A 13,890-nucleotide genomic window follows, 5' to 3' on the forward strand; every position below is an offset into this window, starting at 1 on the left:
AACTTGGGTACATGAGGCTGCTGAAGGAAACCTCATGAGTCACACTGACCATGAGGTCAAATCAGTAGCAATCAATGTTAATCCTAAACTACTGAAACAATCAGAAAAGGTTTTATTCAGCCCATTAAAAACCTACACTACAACAGACATTTAATAAATGAAACCAGTCATAAGCGTCTTCATAATTTCTGTAAAACTCACCGTGAACGTGAACGACTCCTTGACTTCCGTCTCTCCCTGGATTTAGAGCGTTTTTTATGTGGGCTCTTAGATCTCCGTCTATCTTTCTGTCTTGAACGTGATCTGTTATGGGATCTACTCCTGAAGAAAAACAAATTGTTAGGAAATCAAAGCTTAGAATTTTAAATGTAAAAAAGCCAGGATGTCTTTCAAGTAAGGGAATTTAAAAATCTATCCTAACAATATTTACATTTTTAATTCTCCTTTATGTAATGCTTTGATTACCAGAAATTAATTTATTCGAAACTTTACCAGATGTTTCAATGTCTACAACACAAAACAGAAAGAATTCAATAGTTATTCCTACATCAGACTTAGGTAGATATTTTCAGGTGTGGCTTTCTTTTCTATCAAATTATCAAATGCCTCAAATTACAGCATTTTTTCCTTGGTCCGAATTTTCACACCATAAATTGTCTTTTAAATCTTGGCTTGCTTATAATCCGGTTATGATTCATCCTGACAGGGAACAGAGGTTATGTAGCTCAGGGGACTCTATAGATGGCTGCATACTGTCTACCATACGCTAGAATAAGGTATAAATGACAGCCTGGTACAAATGACAGTGAATGTGACAAGAACATAAAAATGAGGTCAAACTATATTTGATCAGATATTAGATTTGCACTGCCTTGGTTTTATAGCTGTGATCACACTGAACTAACTGGGGTCTTTTAGTAATTTTTTCCTAACAAGGTATCCCAGGCACTACTTATAGCACAGTACGTGTACACAAGTGGTTAGGTGACTGGCTTTGGCTCTGAAACCCACCTCTGCCACACACTAGCTAGGAGCTCTCTCTGCCTGCAACCTGATCTCTGTAGGCCTGCACTTCATTTACAAAGTGGAGTAAGAGTTCACAGACATCTACAGCTGCCATGAGGATTCAATCAGATAATGTATGGAAAACTGCTAGGCAGTCTCTAGCAGAGTAAATGCTTGAAACTTTTATTTCTTTGTTTGTTTGTTTTGGCAGTACTGGGGTTGTGAACTCAGGGCCTCACACTGCTTGCTAGGCACTCTACCACTTGAGTCATGTTCTTTAGCCCTTCAGGGCTGACTTGAACAGTGATCCTCCTACTTATACATCCCACAGAGCCAGAACTGGAGGCATGTATCACTAATCCCAGCTTTTTTTGCTAACATGGGACCTGGCTAACATTTTTGTGCAGGCTGGCCTCAAGCTTTAATCTTCCCAATCACTTCTAGAGTAGCTGAGACTACAAGCATGAGTCACTAACTAAACTCATCTTGATGAAGGGGGTGAATTCAAGTATGATATACTGGATATATTGTAAGAGCTTCTGTAAATGTCAAAATGTACCCCCAGCACAACAATAAGCACAACAATAAAAAAGTTAAAAAGAGGAGGATTCCAAGATGGCAGCTAGAGGTAGGAAGCAGAAAGCTACCCTCCTATAGTGAAATCTTGGAGAGACGCTGGAGACACACTTTGCAGGCATAATCACCGAGAAAAGGCACAACTTTGACCCCTCCACATCTCCAGCCGGTGCAGAGAATCTCCACTTCACGTTAAACGGAGAAACGAGGAGGGCCCCCGGGGCCGCCAGTGGCCGGCGCCCATATGGCTTGGGAAGACGCGGACCGGGTGAGCTTCCCGGTACCGTGGTAGCCCCACAGACAAGCCTGGGCCAGAGCAGCATAGCCCCCTGGACAGACTGACTTCCACCCAGGAAAAAAAAAAAAAGAGAAACTGAGTAATAAGCATTAAGAACAGTTAAGACACACTGGAAAGAGGGTGGGGCACCCTGAGCACTAAAGATTGGGGGAAGGGAATCCTTCCAGGGACTGTAAATAAACAAGCCAGGCCAGCCGGAGAGCCTCTGGCGAGAGCGGGGCTCGCACCCAGCAACCAGTAGTGGGGAAGCTTTTGAGAGTGGAGGAGGGAGGAAAACTCCACAGGAGAGCAGGGAAGACCCACTTCCCACGTGAACTGTAAAAAAACATGCAGACCTGACAACGCGGGGGCAGTGTCACCTTTCCCAGTGCTTGGAAAGGGGAAAGCCTGTAGCAGAGGCTCCCGCACAGGAGAACTCTGAGCAAACAAAGCCTATGGGACCAGGTGAGTGCTAAGCTCACCCCAGAGATCTGCATAAATAACGCCGCCAGCTACAGGCTGAGAGCAGCAGGCAGGCAAGCCACAGTTGCAAATACCACTCTCAGAACTGTCTCCAGATGCTACCTTTGATGAGAGAACAACCGAATTACACCTGCAAGCCGAAAAACTTACTGAAACTGTATTGCATTTGAACTGGGGACACTTGGTGGGGCGTGTGTGTGTGTGTGTGTGTGTGTGTGTGTAGTTTTGTTCTACTTTATGCATCCCCTTTGATGAGATGACAGAACAACATCTGAGGCACCAACTCCAGGACTGGAGATTGAGACGGTCACCCAAATTATTAAGACTGAAACCGCATTGCATATAAACTTGGAAGCTTTTTGTTTTTTTTTTTTTAATTTTCTATTTTCCATTGTATTTTAATTCATTTTTATATATAGATATTACTTTCATTTACTTATTTTTTATTTTTTTATCTTTGATTTTCAATCCTCTCTGTCTCTCTAATGTCTGTTCAGCTTACTGTCGATTAGTACACTAACACTCCCTGTTTATACCTTTGAAACTCTCTTGTCTCATACCTTGTTCTGCTTTCTCCCTCTTGTCTGTATATTTGTTTTCCCCTTTAACTTCTTGCTTTCCATCTCAGCTCACTCTTCCATTCTAAATACTACCATTGTTATTATTACAAGCTAGAAAATACTTAATTACACACAGTACAGGGACAGTAACAACACCAAGGACAATGACGGGAAGACAGAAAAAAACAGGGAAACCAGTTTCCCCACAGCAAAAAATTAGTACAGGAACCAGAGGGGAATGAAGAGAACAGAAACTCAGATCCAGACTCCAACAAAATGAAGATAAACTATGCCAAAGGACCCAATGAAGCCCACAAGAATAATTTAAAAGAAGACATACTACAAGTACTCAATGAGAATTTTATAGAGATGATACTGGATAGGGTCAACCAAAATGTACAGGAGACACTCAAAAAATTCCAAACAACAAAAATAGAGAATTTGAAAAAGCAAAAGAAGAAATAAAGGAAACCATAGGAGCACTGTATAAACACCAAAGTGAAAGAGAGAACACAATGAATAAATGGATAAGTGAACTCAGGACAAAAATAGACAACAATAAAGAAGAAAACTGCCAGGATATGGAAAACCTCAGAAAAAAGAACGAAACAGAACTGCAAAACAAAACGGAAGGCCAATCCAGCAGAATAGAACAAACAGAAGACAGAATCTCAGAACTTGAAGATGAAATGGTAATTGAAGGAAAAACCGAAGAATTATTAATAATAACAGAAAATTTCCCAAATCTAGAGAAAGATATTCCCATACAAATGCAAGAGGCCTCCAGGACACCAAACAGACCAGATCAAAATAGAACTACTCCACGACATATCATCATTAAAACAAGTTCAGAAACTAAGGAAAGAATATTGAAGGCTGTAAGAGAGAAAAAACAAGTAACATACAAAGGTAAACCCATCAAAATCACAGCAGACTTCTCAACAGAAACATTAAAAGCAAGAAGAGCGTGGGGTGAGATCTTCCGGGCACTGAATGAAAATAACTTCAACCCCAGGATACTCTGCCCAGCAAAGCTATCATTGAAAATAGATGGAGCAATAAAAGTCTTCCATGATAAGCAGAAACTAAAACAATATGTGACCACAAAGCCACCATTACAAAAGATTCTGCAAGGGATCTTGCACACAGAAAGTGACACCCAACTTAACCATGAAAAGGCAGGCAGCACCAAACCACAGGATAAGAAAAAGCAAGACAGTAGAGAGTAACATCAAGTTAGGTACACACAATCAAACCTTCAAACAACTAAGACAACTAAATGGCAGGAATCACCACATACCTATCAGTACTAACGCTTCATGTTAACGGACTTAATTCACCCATCAAAAGACACCGTTTGACAAAATGGATTAAAAAAGAAGATCCAACAATTTGTTGCTTACAGGAGACTCATCTCACCGACAGAAATAAGCATATGCTTAGGATGAAAGGCTGGAAGAAGATTTACCAAGCCAATGGCCCCCGAAAACAAGCAGAAGTAGCAATACTTATCTCTGACAAAGTAGACTTCAAACTTACATTGATCAAATGAGATAAAGAAGGACATTCCATACTAATAAAAGGGGAAATAGACCAAAAGGAAATAATAATCATCAATCTGTACGCACCCAATGTCAACGCACCCAATTTCATCAAACATACCCTGAAAGACCTAAAAGCATATATAAACGCCAACACAGTGGTTGTGGGAGACTTTAACACTCCATTATCATCAATAGATAGGTCATCCAAACAAAAACTCAATAAAGAAATCCAAGATCTAAAATATGCAATAGATCAAGTGGACCTACTTGATGTCTACAGAACATTTCATCCAACCTCTACACAATATACATTCTTCTCAGCAGCCCATGGAACCTTCTCCAAAATAGATCATATCCTAGGGCACAAAGCAAGCCTCAGCAAATATAAGAAAATAGAAATAATACCGTGCATACTATCTGACCACAATGCAGTAAAAGTAGAACTCAACAACAAAAGTAAAGACAAAAAAACATGCAAACAGCTGGAAACTAAATAACTCATTACTTAATGAAGAATGGATCATCGATGCAATAAAAGAGGAAATTAAAAAGTTCCTGGAAGTCAATGAAAATGAAAACACAACCTACTGGAACTTATGGGACACAGCTAAGGCAGTCTTGAGAGGAAAGTTTATAGCCATGAGTGCATATATTAAAAAGATTGAAAGATCCCAAATCAATGACCTAATGATACATCTCAAACTCCTAGAAAAACAAGAACAAGAAAATCCCAAAACAAATAGAAGGAGAGAAATAATAAAAATAAGAGCTGAAATCAACGAAATAGAAACCAAAAAAACCATACAAAGAATTAATGAAACAAAAAGTTGGTTCTTTGAAAAAATAAACGAGATCGATAGACCCCTAGCAAACCTGACTAAAATGAGGAGAGAAAAAACCCAAATTAGTAGAATTAGGAATGCAAAAGGGGAGATAACAACAAACACCATGGAAGTCCAGGAAATCTTCAGAGACTACTTTGAGAACCTATATTCAAATAACTTTGAAAAATCTAAAAGAAATGGACAGATTTCTAGATACATATGATCATCCAAAACTCAACCAAGAGGAAATTAATCACCTGAATAGACCTGTAACACAAAATGAAATTGAAGCAGCAATCAAGAGTCTCCCCAAAAAGAAAAGTCCAGGACCTGATGGATTCTCTGCTGAAGTCTATCAGACCTTTAAAGAAGAACTGATACCAACCCTCCTTAAACTGTTCCACGAAATAGAAAGGGAAGGAAAACTGCCAAACACATTTTATGAAGCCAGTATTACACTTATCCCCAAACCAGGCAAAGACACCTCCAAAAAGGAGAACTATAGGCCAATCTCCTTAATGAACATTGATGCAAAAATCCTCAACAAAATAATGGCAAACCGAATTCAGCAACACATCAAAAAGATTATTCACCACGACCAAGTAGGCTTCATCCCAGGGATGCAGGGGTGGTTCAACATACGAAAATCAATAAACGTAATAAACCACATTAACAGAAGCAAAGACAAAAACCACTTGATCATCTCAATAGATGCAGAAAAAGCCTTTGATAAGATCCAACATCATTTCATGATAAAAGCTCTAAGAAAACTAGGAATAGAAGGAAAGTTCCACAACATTATAAAAGCTATATATGACAAACCTACAGCCAGCATTATACTTAACGGAGAAAAATTAAAACCATTCCCTCTAAAATCAGGAACCAGACAAGGATGCCCACTATCTCCACTCCTATTCAACATAGTACTGGAATTCCTAGCCAGAGCAATTAGGCAAGAAGAAGGAATAAAAGGAATACAAATAGGTAAAGAAACTGTCAAAATATCCCTATTTGCAGATGACATGATCCTATACCTTAAAGACCCAAAAAACTCTACTCAGAAGCTTCTAGACATCATCAATAGCTATAGCAAGGTAGCAGGATATAAAATCAACATAGAAAAATCATTAGCATTTCTATACACTAACAATGAGCAAACGGAAAAAGAATGTATGAAAACAATTCCATTTACACTAGCCTCAAACAAAATCAAATACCTAGGTGTAAACCTAACAAAAGATGTGAAAGACCTCTACAAGGAAAACTATACACTTCTGAAGAAAGAGACTGAGGAAGACTATAGAAAGTGGAGAGATCTCCCATGCTCATGGATTGGTAGAATCAACATAGTAAAAATGTCGATACTCCCCAAAGTAATCTACATGTTTAATGCAATTCCCATCAAAATTCCAATGACATTCATTAAAGAGATTGAAAAATCTACCGTTAAATTTATATGGAAACACAAGAGGCCACGAATAGCCAAGGCAATACTCAGTCAAAAGAACAATGCAGAAGGTATCACAATACCTGACTTCAAACTATATTACAAAGCAGTAACAATAAAAACAGCATGGTACTGGCACAAAAACAGACATGAAGACCAGTGGAACAGAATAGAAGATCCAGATATGAAGCCACACAACTATGAGCAACTTATCTTTGACAAAGGAGCTAAAAATATATGATGGAGAAATAGCAGCCTCTTCAACAAAAACTGCTGGGAAAACTGGTTAGCAGTCTGCAAAAAACTGAAACTAGATCCATGTATATCACCCTATACCAAGATTAACTCAAAATGGATCAAGGATCTTAATATCAGACCCCAAACTCTTAAGTTGATACAAGAAAGAGTAGGAAATACTCTGGAGTTAGTAGGTATAGGTAAGAACTTTCTCAATGAAACCCCAGCAGCACAGCAACTAAGAGATAGCATAGATAAATGGGACCTCATAAAACTAAAAAGCTTCTGTTCATCAAAAGAAATGGTCTCTAAACTGAAGAGAACACCCACAGAGTGGGAGAAAATATTTGCCAACTATACATCAGACAAAGGACTGATAACCAGAATATACAGGGAACTTAAAAAACTAAATCCTCCCAAAACTAATGAACCAATAAAGAAATGGGCATGTGAACTAAACAGAACTTTCTCAAAAGAAGAAATTCAAATGGCCAGAAAACACATGAAAAAATGCTCACCATCTCTAGCAATAAAGGAAATGCAAATTAAAACCACGCTAAGATTCCACCTCACCCCTGTTAGAATAGCCATCATCAGCAACACCACCAACAACAGGTGTTGGCGAGGATGCGGGAAAAAGGAACCCTCTTACACTGTTGGTGGGAATGTAGACTAGTACAACCACTCTGGAAAAAAATTTGGAGGCTACTTAAAAAGCTGGACATCGATCTACCATTTGATCCAGCAATACCACTCTTGGGGATATACCCAAAAGACTGTTACTCCAGAGGCACCTGCACATCCATGTTTATTGCGGCACTATTCACAATAGCCAAGTTATGGAAACAGCCAAGATGCCCCACCACTGACGAATGGATTAAGAAAATGTGGTATCTATACACAATGGAATTTTATGCAGCCATGAAGAAGAACGAAATGTTATCATTTGCTGGTAAATGGATGGAATTGGAGAACATCACTCTGAGTGAGGTTAGCCTGGCTCAAAAAACCAAAAATCGTATGTTCTCCCTCATATGTGGACATTAGATCAAGGGCAAACACAACAAGGGGATTGGACTATGAGCACATGATAAAAGCGAGAGCACACAAGGGAGGGGTGAGGATAGGTAAGACACCTAAAAAACTAGCTAGCATTTGTTGCCCTTAACGCAGAGAAACTAAAGCAGATACCTTAAAGCAACTGAGGCCGATAGGAAAAGGGGAACAGGTACTAGAGAAGAGGTTAGATCAAAAAGTATTAACCTAGAAGGTAACACCCACGCACAGGAAATCAATGTGAGTCAATGCCCTGTATAGCTATCCTTATCTCAACCAGCAAAAACCCTTGTTCCTTCCTATTATTGCTTATACTCTCTCTACAACAAAATTAGAAATAAGGGCAAAATAGTTTCTGTTGGGCATTGAGGGGGGGGAGAGAGAGGGGATGGAGTGGGTGGTAAGGGAGGGAGTGGGGGCAGGGGGGAGAAATGAACCAAGCCTAGTATGCACATATGAATAATAAAAGAAAAATGAAAAAAAAAAGAAACCCATCTTGATAGTTGTTTTAATAAAACTAAATTAGAAGTATCTATAAAAGAAATGTATAGTTAAGTGACCATATCTGTGGTATTATAAAACCAGAAACATCCCCAGACAATCCTCAATTACTAAAAATTCTTTTGAACTCAGGACTTAAACTTTGAGCCGCTCCACCAACCTTTTTTTTTTGGATGGGTTTTTTCAAGATAGGGTCTCACAAACTATTTGCCTGTGGTGGCTTTGAACCATGATCCTACTGATCTCTGCCTCCCGAGCAGCTTGGATCAGGCGTGAGCCACCAGCGCCTGGTACATGTTTTAACACATTTTCAGGCTGGTGGAGTGGCTCAAGTGGTAGAACACCTTCCTAGCAAATGTGAGGCCCTGAGCTCAAATCCGAGTACTGCCCCCCAAAAAACCATTTTTAATTAGCCAAAACTTGTTACCTTATAACTAATTTTCAATGACTTCAAAAATAATACTCATCTTTATACCACATTTTTATTTTTTTTTCTTGATTTTTCTGCTTCTAATACAGATGTTTTCTTTCGATTGATACATGTGTTTCTTCAACTAAGCTTTATAGGCCTACATGGAACAAAATGAGCCTTTCTCCACCTTGAAACCTATGATTTGCAGGAAATATTCCTTTCAAAAACGAACTCAATTCTTACAGGGGAACAATGTGCTAAATGCTGTAACTTCTAACATAGATTGCTTAAGGTCAAGATATACATGTGTTTCTGGAACTCAGCTGAACAGGCCTATTTGGAACAAAATAAGCCTTTCTCCATTTTGAAAACTATGATTTCCACAAAGTATTCCTTTCAAAAACTAACTCAATTCTAATAGGGAAACAATGTGCTAGATGGTCCTGCTTTATACCACATTTTTAATACAGAAGATAATTCAGAATTTGTTAAATCTGTATTGTCAATAACCTAAGAGACTTTAAGGTCAAGTAGTAGGTATTAAGGCAAAACTACAAAACTTAGGAAACATTTTTAGTCCATTTATAGATATTCACATAGGGTAGCAGTTTATAAAATGCCTTTGCTTTCATGTACTTAGTTTAAAAGGGGGGAAGGGGACATAATTTAAAATTTCTGTTCTAGAGAAACATAGTATTAAAAAGGGAATACTTCCTTTCTTTCCAGCACTAATAGCATAGCCCAATTACACTGATCACTTTGATTCCTACCTGACCCTGTAGGTCGAGATTTACAAGTCAATGCCCAGAAGGAACTACATTTTAATTTTGGTATTATTTTCATGTCTCTCTCTCTCATCCAGTAGCAGTTTTCTGAGTAAGAACATTAGATGCAGACAAAACACTAACTGCAGTCAAGAGTAGATCTAATTTAACCAAAGAGAAAACCATTTGCTATCACTAGCAGTTTCCTCATTTTTGAGTATTTGGAAAGTTGTATTTTAATTAAACTGTAAATAAACAGCAACTTACCATCACGTTTCATCAAAGTTCATTTGTAAATCAGTTGTTTTCCATTAAAACATTATACCATGCTGGTCTGTAAAGATTACTTAACTTAAAAACACAATAATTATAGTTCTGCCCATCTTTTCTAATACTACCTCGATGAGCAAACCATGTATCAAAATGTGGACAAAGTAGAAACACAGCCCCGAGTCCTAGCAAAGGAGTCACAAAGGGGGGAGTGGCTAAGTGGAAGCATGACTCTCATTAACTTTTTTAATTGACATGTAATTGTATGTTTATGAGGTCCAGTGTGATAATTCAATACATGTATATGACACACAGAGATCAAGCCAGGGCAATTCAGTATTCCATTTCCTTTATTAACCATTTAGCATCTTTGTGGTGGGAACTCCTCTATTCTAGCTCTTTGTAAAATTTATACTAAATGGCTGTAAACTGCAGTCATTCTACTATGCTGTCGAACATGAGAACATATTCCTCCTATTTAACTGTACTTTGGTGTCCATTATCTAATCTTCTCTGCTCCCCCTCACCCCTCTAATGACCAGAATTTAACTTGACTTTTATGAAAGCAACTTTTTAAGCTCCCACATTGTGAGTGGTTTTGTGCCTGGGGAAGCACAGCTGGAGAAGCATCTGAAGATGGTAAGCAGATGAAAGTGGGCCCAAAAGCAAGGGCCACGGTAATCCACACTCCTGGGTATGATCAAGCCCTGAGAATACCAGGGCCTGCTACCCACTGGCAGGGGACAGAAGGCCAAGAAAGGCCTGTCACCACTCCCTGACTCCACCAGGTCAAGTGTTTGTCAAGTGTTTTTCCCTCCTTTAAAGAGAACTCATCCCCTTTTCTGTTTTTTTATGAATCTTGCCAAGGCTATGAATGTTTCTATGTACATGTATAAAAGCAGACTAAGCTGACCAAAATTCAAATACATGTATATACCCACATATGTGTCAAGAGCTACTATTTCTAATGCTGGCTTCTAAGGCAGAGCTACATGAAATTACTCTCATTAATATTAAAAAAAACAGTAATCAGTAATTTCCATTTAGAGTGAGTAACAACCCCTAGAGATGGAAAATATCCCAATATACAGTACTTAACATAAAAACAAAAACCTTAAAAATGGATAGTGGATAAAATGGAAAGCTCCATTATTTGTCTTAATTTCAAAAAGCACATAAATACTTCCCAGAGATTATCGAGGAAACAATAATGTTAATCATTAAATTTCATTTTTTCTAGCTTCGGAGTTGACCCCTCCCTTATAATCAACCCCCAAACAGATTCAGAACACTGGTCTTTTTTTCCCCCTCAGGAAAGTTACTACTCTTCAGCACAACTGTGAATTTCTTTGATCTCCTTTACCCCACGTCATCCTGTAAACATATGAAGTGTCCATGGCTTCAAACCATTGTGCTTCTGTTCTACTCTCCTTCTCCAACTCTGGTTTCTGCTGCACTGCCTCATTCCTTCTACAAACAACTTCCTTCACTTGATTCTGAACCAGCCTTACTGCCAAGAGCTGAAAATAGCAAAACCACACTCTAAGGGAGGTTTTGCAAACTAAGAATAATAGACTCATATACCAGTAAATAGCTAGAAGCACAGTTTACCAGAATCAAAGAATATCCTAATTTCCTATCTCATTCTTTGAATATTCTTGATCATCACAGAAAAACAAACTAAACTGAGCATGCTGGTGATACTCACAGTACTTAATTTTCTTCCCCTCAAACTCTCCACCTATAATATTTCCTCTACATGCACACATGCACGCACACTTTTGCCTCTCTCAAGACATGAGTAACAAAACATGTAATTAGCAATGCACCCCCACTACAATAAATAAATAAATAAAACCATGCAATTAGGATCCACTATATACACTTTGACAGTTCAACTGCCCCTTCCACAGCTTAAAGACCATAAAATGTATCACTTTAAGCATGACTCCCAAGATGTATTGCATCTCCTTTGCGTCAAACACAAAGCAATGACAGATCAAAGAGAACGTTAAAATCCAAAGTTATGGTCAAAAAATAAGATAAACAAAACAGTAACAGAGCTTAAGCACAGGATAAAACTGGAGCAGAAGCTGCAAAGTACTCCAAGATTTCAGGTTCAAAAGTGGGCAGGAGGCAGCTCTCATCACTAGGAGTACCAAGGACTAAGAGTGCTCCATGTGACACATAGTACTGAAGAGAGAAAACTGCTTGACACAGATCTGGGGTGGTGTTCCCCAGACCTGCAGCAGACGAGGAAAAGAAAACAAAAGACTGCAACTTGAACACTACTTTCAATATTTGCCACCAACTATAATCCTTTGTCAATAAGAAGAATGAAAATAGTTTCTGCCACTTCTTTGTAGAAGACTAGTTTATTCTAACAAAAATCAACAATAGAGCATCTTTAGACAGAACCAACTCCTAAAACTGGAAACTGGTTGAAATATTAAAAATTAAAGTATCCATTAGACAAAATTTCATTCTTAAGTACAATGTGAAAATCAGCAGTATTTAATTGTAACTACACTTCCAGGCAAACCCTAATGAAATTTCTGAATTATACTACTGAAAAAATTCATAAAATCTTAACTATTTTTAATAAACAAAAAGTAGAAAAAAATTAAGTATGATAGTAGAAATTCTCACCTGTGTTTGGACTGTGATCTTTTCCTTCTGGAATGGGATTTTGAGCTAGACCTGGACTTTGAGCGAGTATGGGAACGAGATCGACCGCCTTTTCTTTCATTGCTCTTTCCAGACTCTGGGAGGAAAAAACCACTTTGCAGTGTAAGCTCAGAACAATTAAAGATCCCAGTTAATAATTAGGCACAAGTGGAATATACCACATATAGTGCAAGGGGCCTACTCTCTGCACATCCTCCTCCTGTGCAATTATCCTTCAGAAACATCCAAGAAAGTCATTGCATAAACTCGTTGAGTGCAGCCACCCTGCAGCAGTACATATAAACCAGATGATTATAAACAGCTGTTCGTAATATTTTGTTGCTGCCATAACGTACGATTAAAACATGTCTGTAATTCCTATGACAGTGATTGTCACCTTCCTATATTTATTTTGCTAGAATTGAAGCTTAAATTCCAAGCATTAATTTAGAAAATCCACTCAAAGGTAAAAACCTAGACATTTTTATTGCATTTAAAATTTTATTTAGCAACACAAAAGTATGAACAATGTTCCTTGCTAAAACTGAATTTCTATATTTTTCTAAATCATGGGCTCTCTTTTCTAGTTTTAAAATTAAAACTTTGAAGGAAAGTAAACCTGATATACTTACTCTTTTCTTTTTAGCCTCACAATAGCACTCATACTTTATTTTCAGCACAACAGGTCTGAACACTGATTTTTGTACTAAAACATAAAGAGCTAATTAACTCAGGCTAACGTGCCTCAATTTAGTATTATGGAAAAAAAAAGACGATTTATGCTAAATCATTCTTTGAGTAAGCCACTTACTATTTCTTGAGTTTCAGTCTTCTTATTGGTAAAATGAAGGGACTGAACACACTTTCTAAATTCCTTTCAGTTCTAAGATTCTAGGATCTTTAAACTGTGACCTATGTAACAACGCAATGGCCTTACCTGGTTCAATAGCTGCTGAGATAAATGACTGAGCCTCTCGTACTCGCTTCATTACTTCTTCTAACTCCTTAGCTGCAGCCTGAGGTGTCATCTCAGGAGGCTTTACTATTGCATTGTTGGAGTGATTTATTCTAAATTAAAAATATTAGCATATCACAAATACACACATCTTGTCAAACATGAAACAATAAAATGTTTATGTATGCCATACATATTTACAATTTGAAGACATCTCAAAAACACATTAAGAATGATATAGCTAAATACAGAATAACGAAAAGCAACCTCAAAATTATGACTAACCTCTCACCTCTACCTCCCAAAAGAACA

The 13,890-nt window shown here is 38.0% G+C and overlaps 1 protein-coding gene across 4 annotated transcripts in view; it reads right to left on the reverse strand.

Annotated features, from left to right (window-relative positions):
* Srek1 (splicing regulatory glutamic acid and lysine rich protein 1) overlaps positions 1-13,890 on the reverse strand; it is a 47,172-nt gene that overhangs the window by 14,986 nt on the left and 18,296 nt on the right. For all 4 annotated transcript variants that reach the window (XM_074077380.1, XM_074077383.1, XM_074077382.1 and 1 more), the window contains 3 exons: positions 13,561-13,691; positions 12,606-12,720; positions 202-321 (listed from right to left, as the gene is read on the reverse strand). In XM_074077380.1, the coding sequence (XP_073933481.1) occupies positions 202-321; positions 12,606-12,720; positions 13,561-13,691 (366 nt within the window). The remainder of the gene's footprint in view (positions 1-201; positions 322-12,605; positions 12,721-13,560; positions 13,692-13,890) is intronic.

Source organism: Castor canadensis, chromosome 6 (genome assembly GCF_047511655.1).
Source record: "Castor canadensis chromosome 6, mCasCan1.hap1v2, whole genome shotgun sequence".
Lineage (NCBI taxonomy): Eukaryota > Metazoa > Chordata > Mammalia > Rodentia > Castoridae > Castor > Castor canadensis.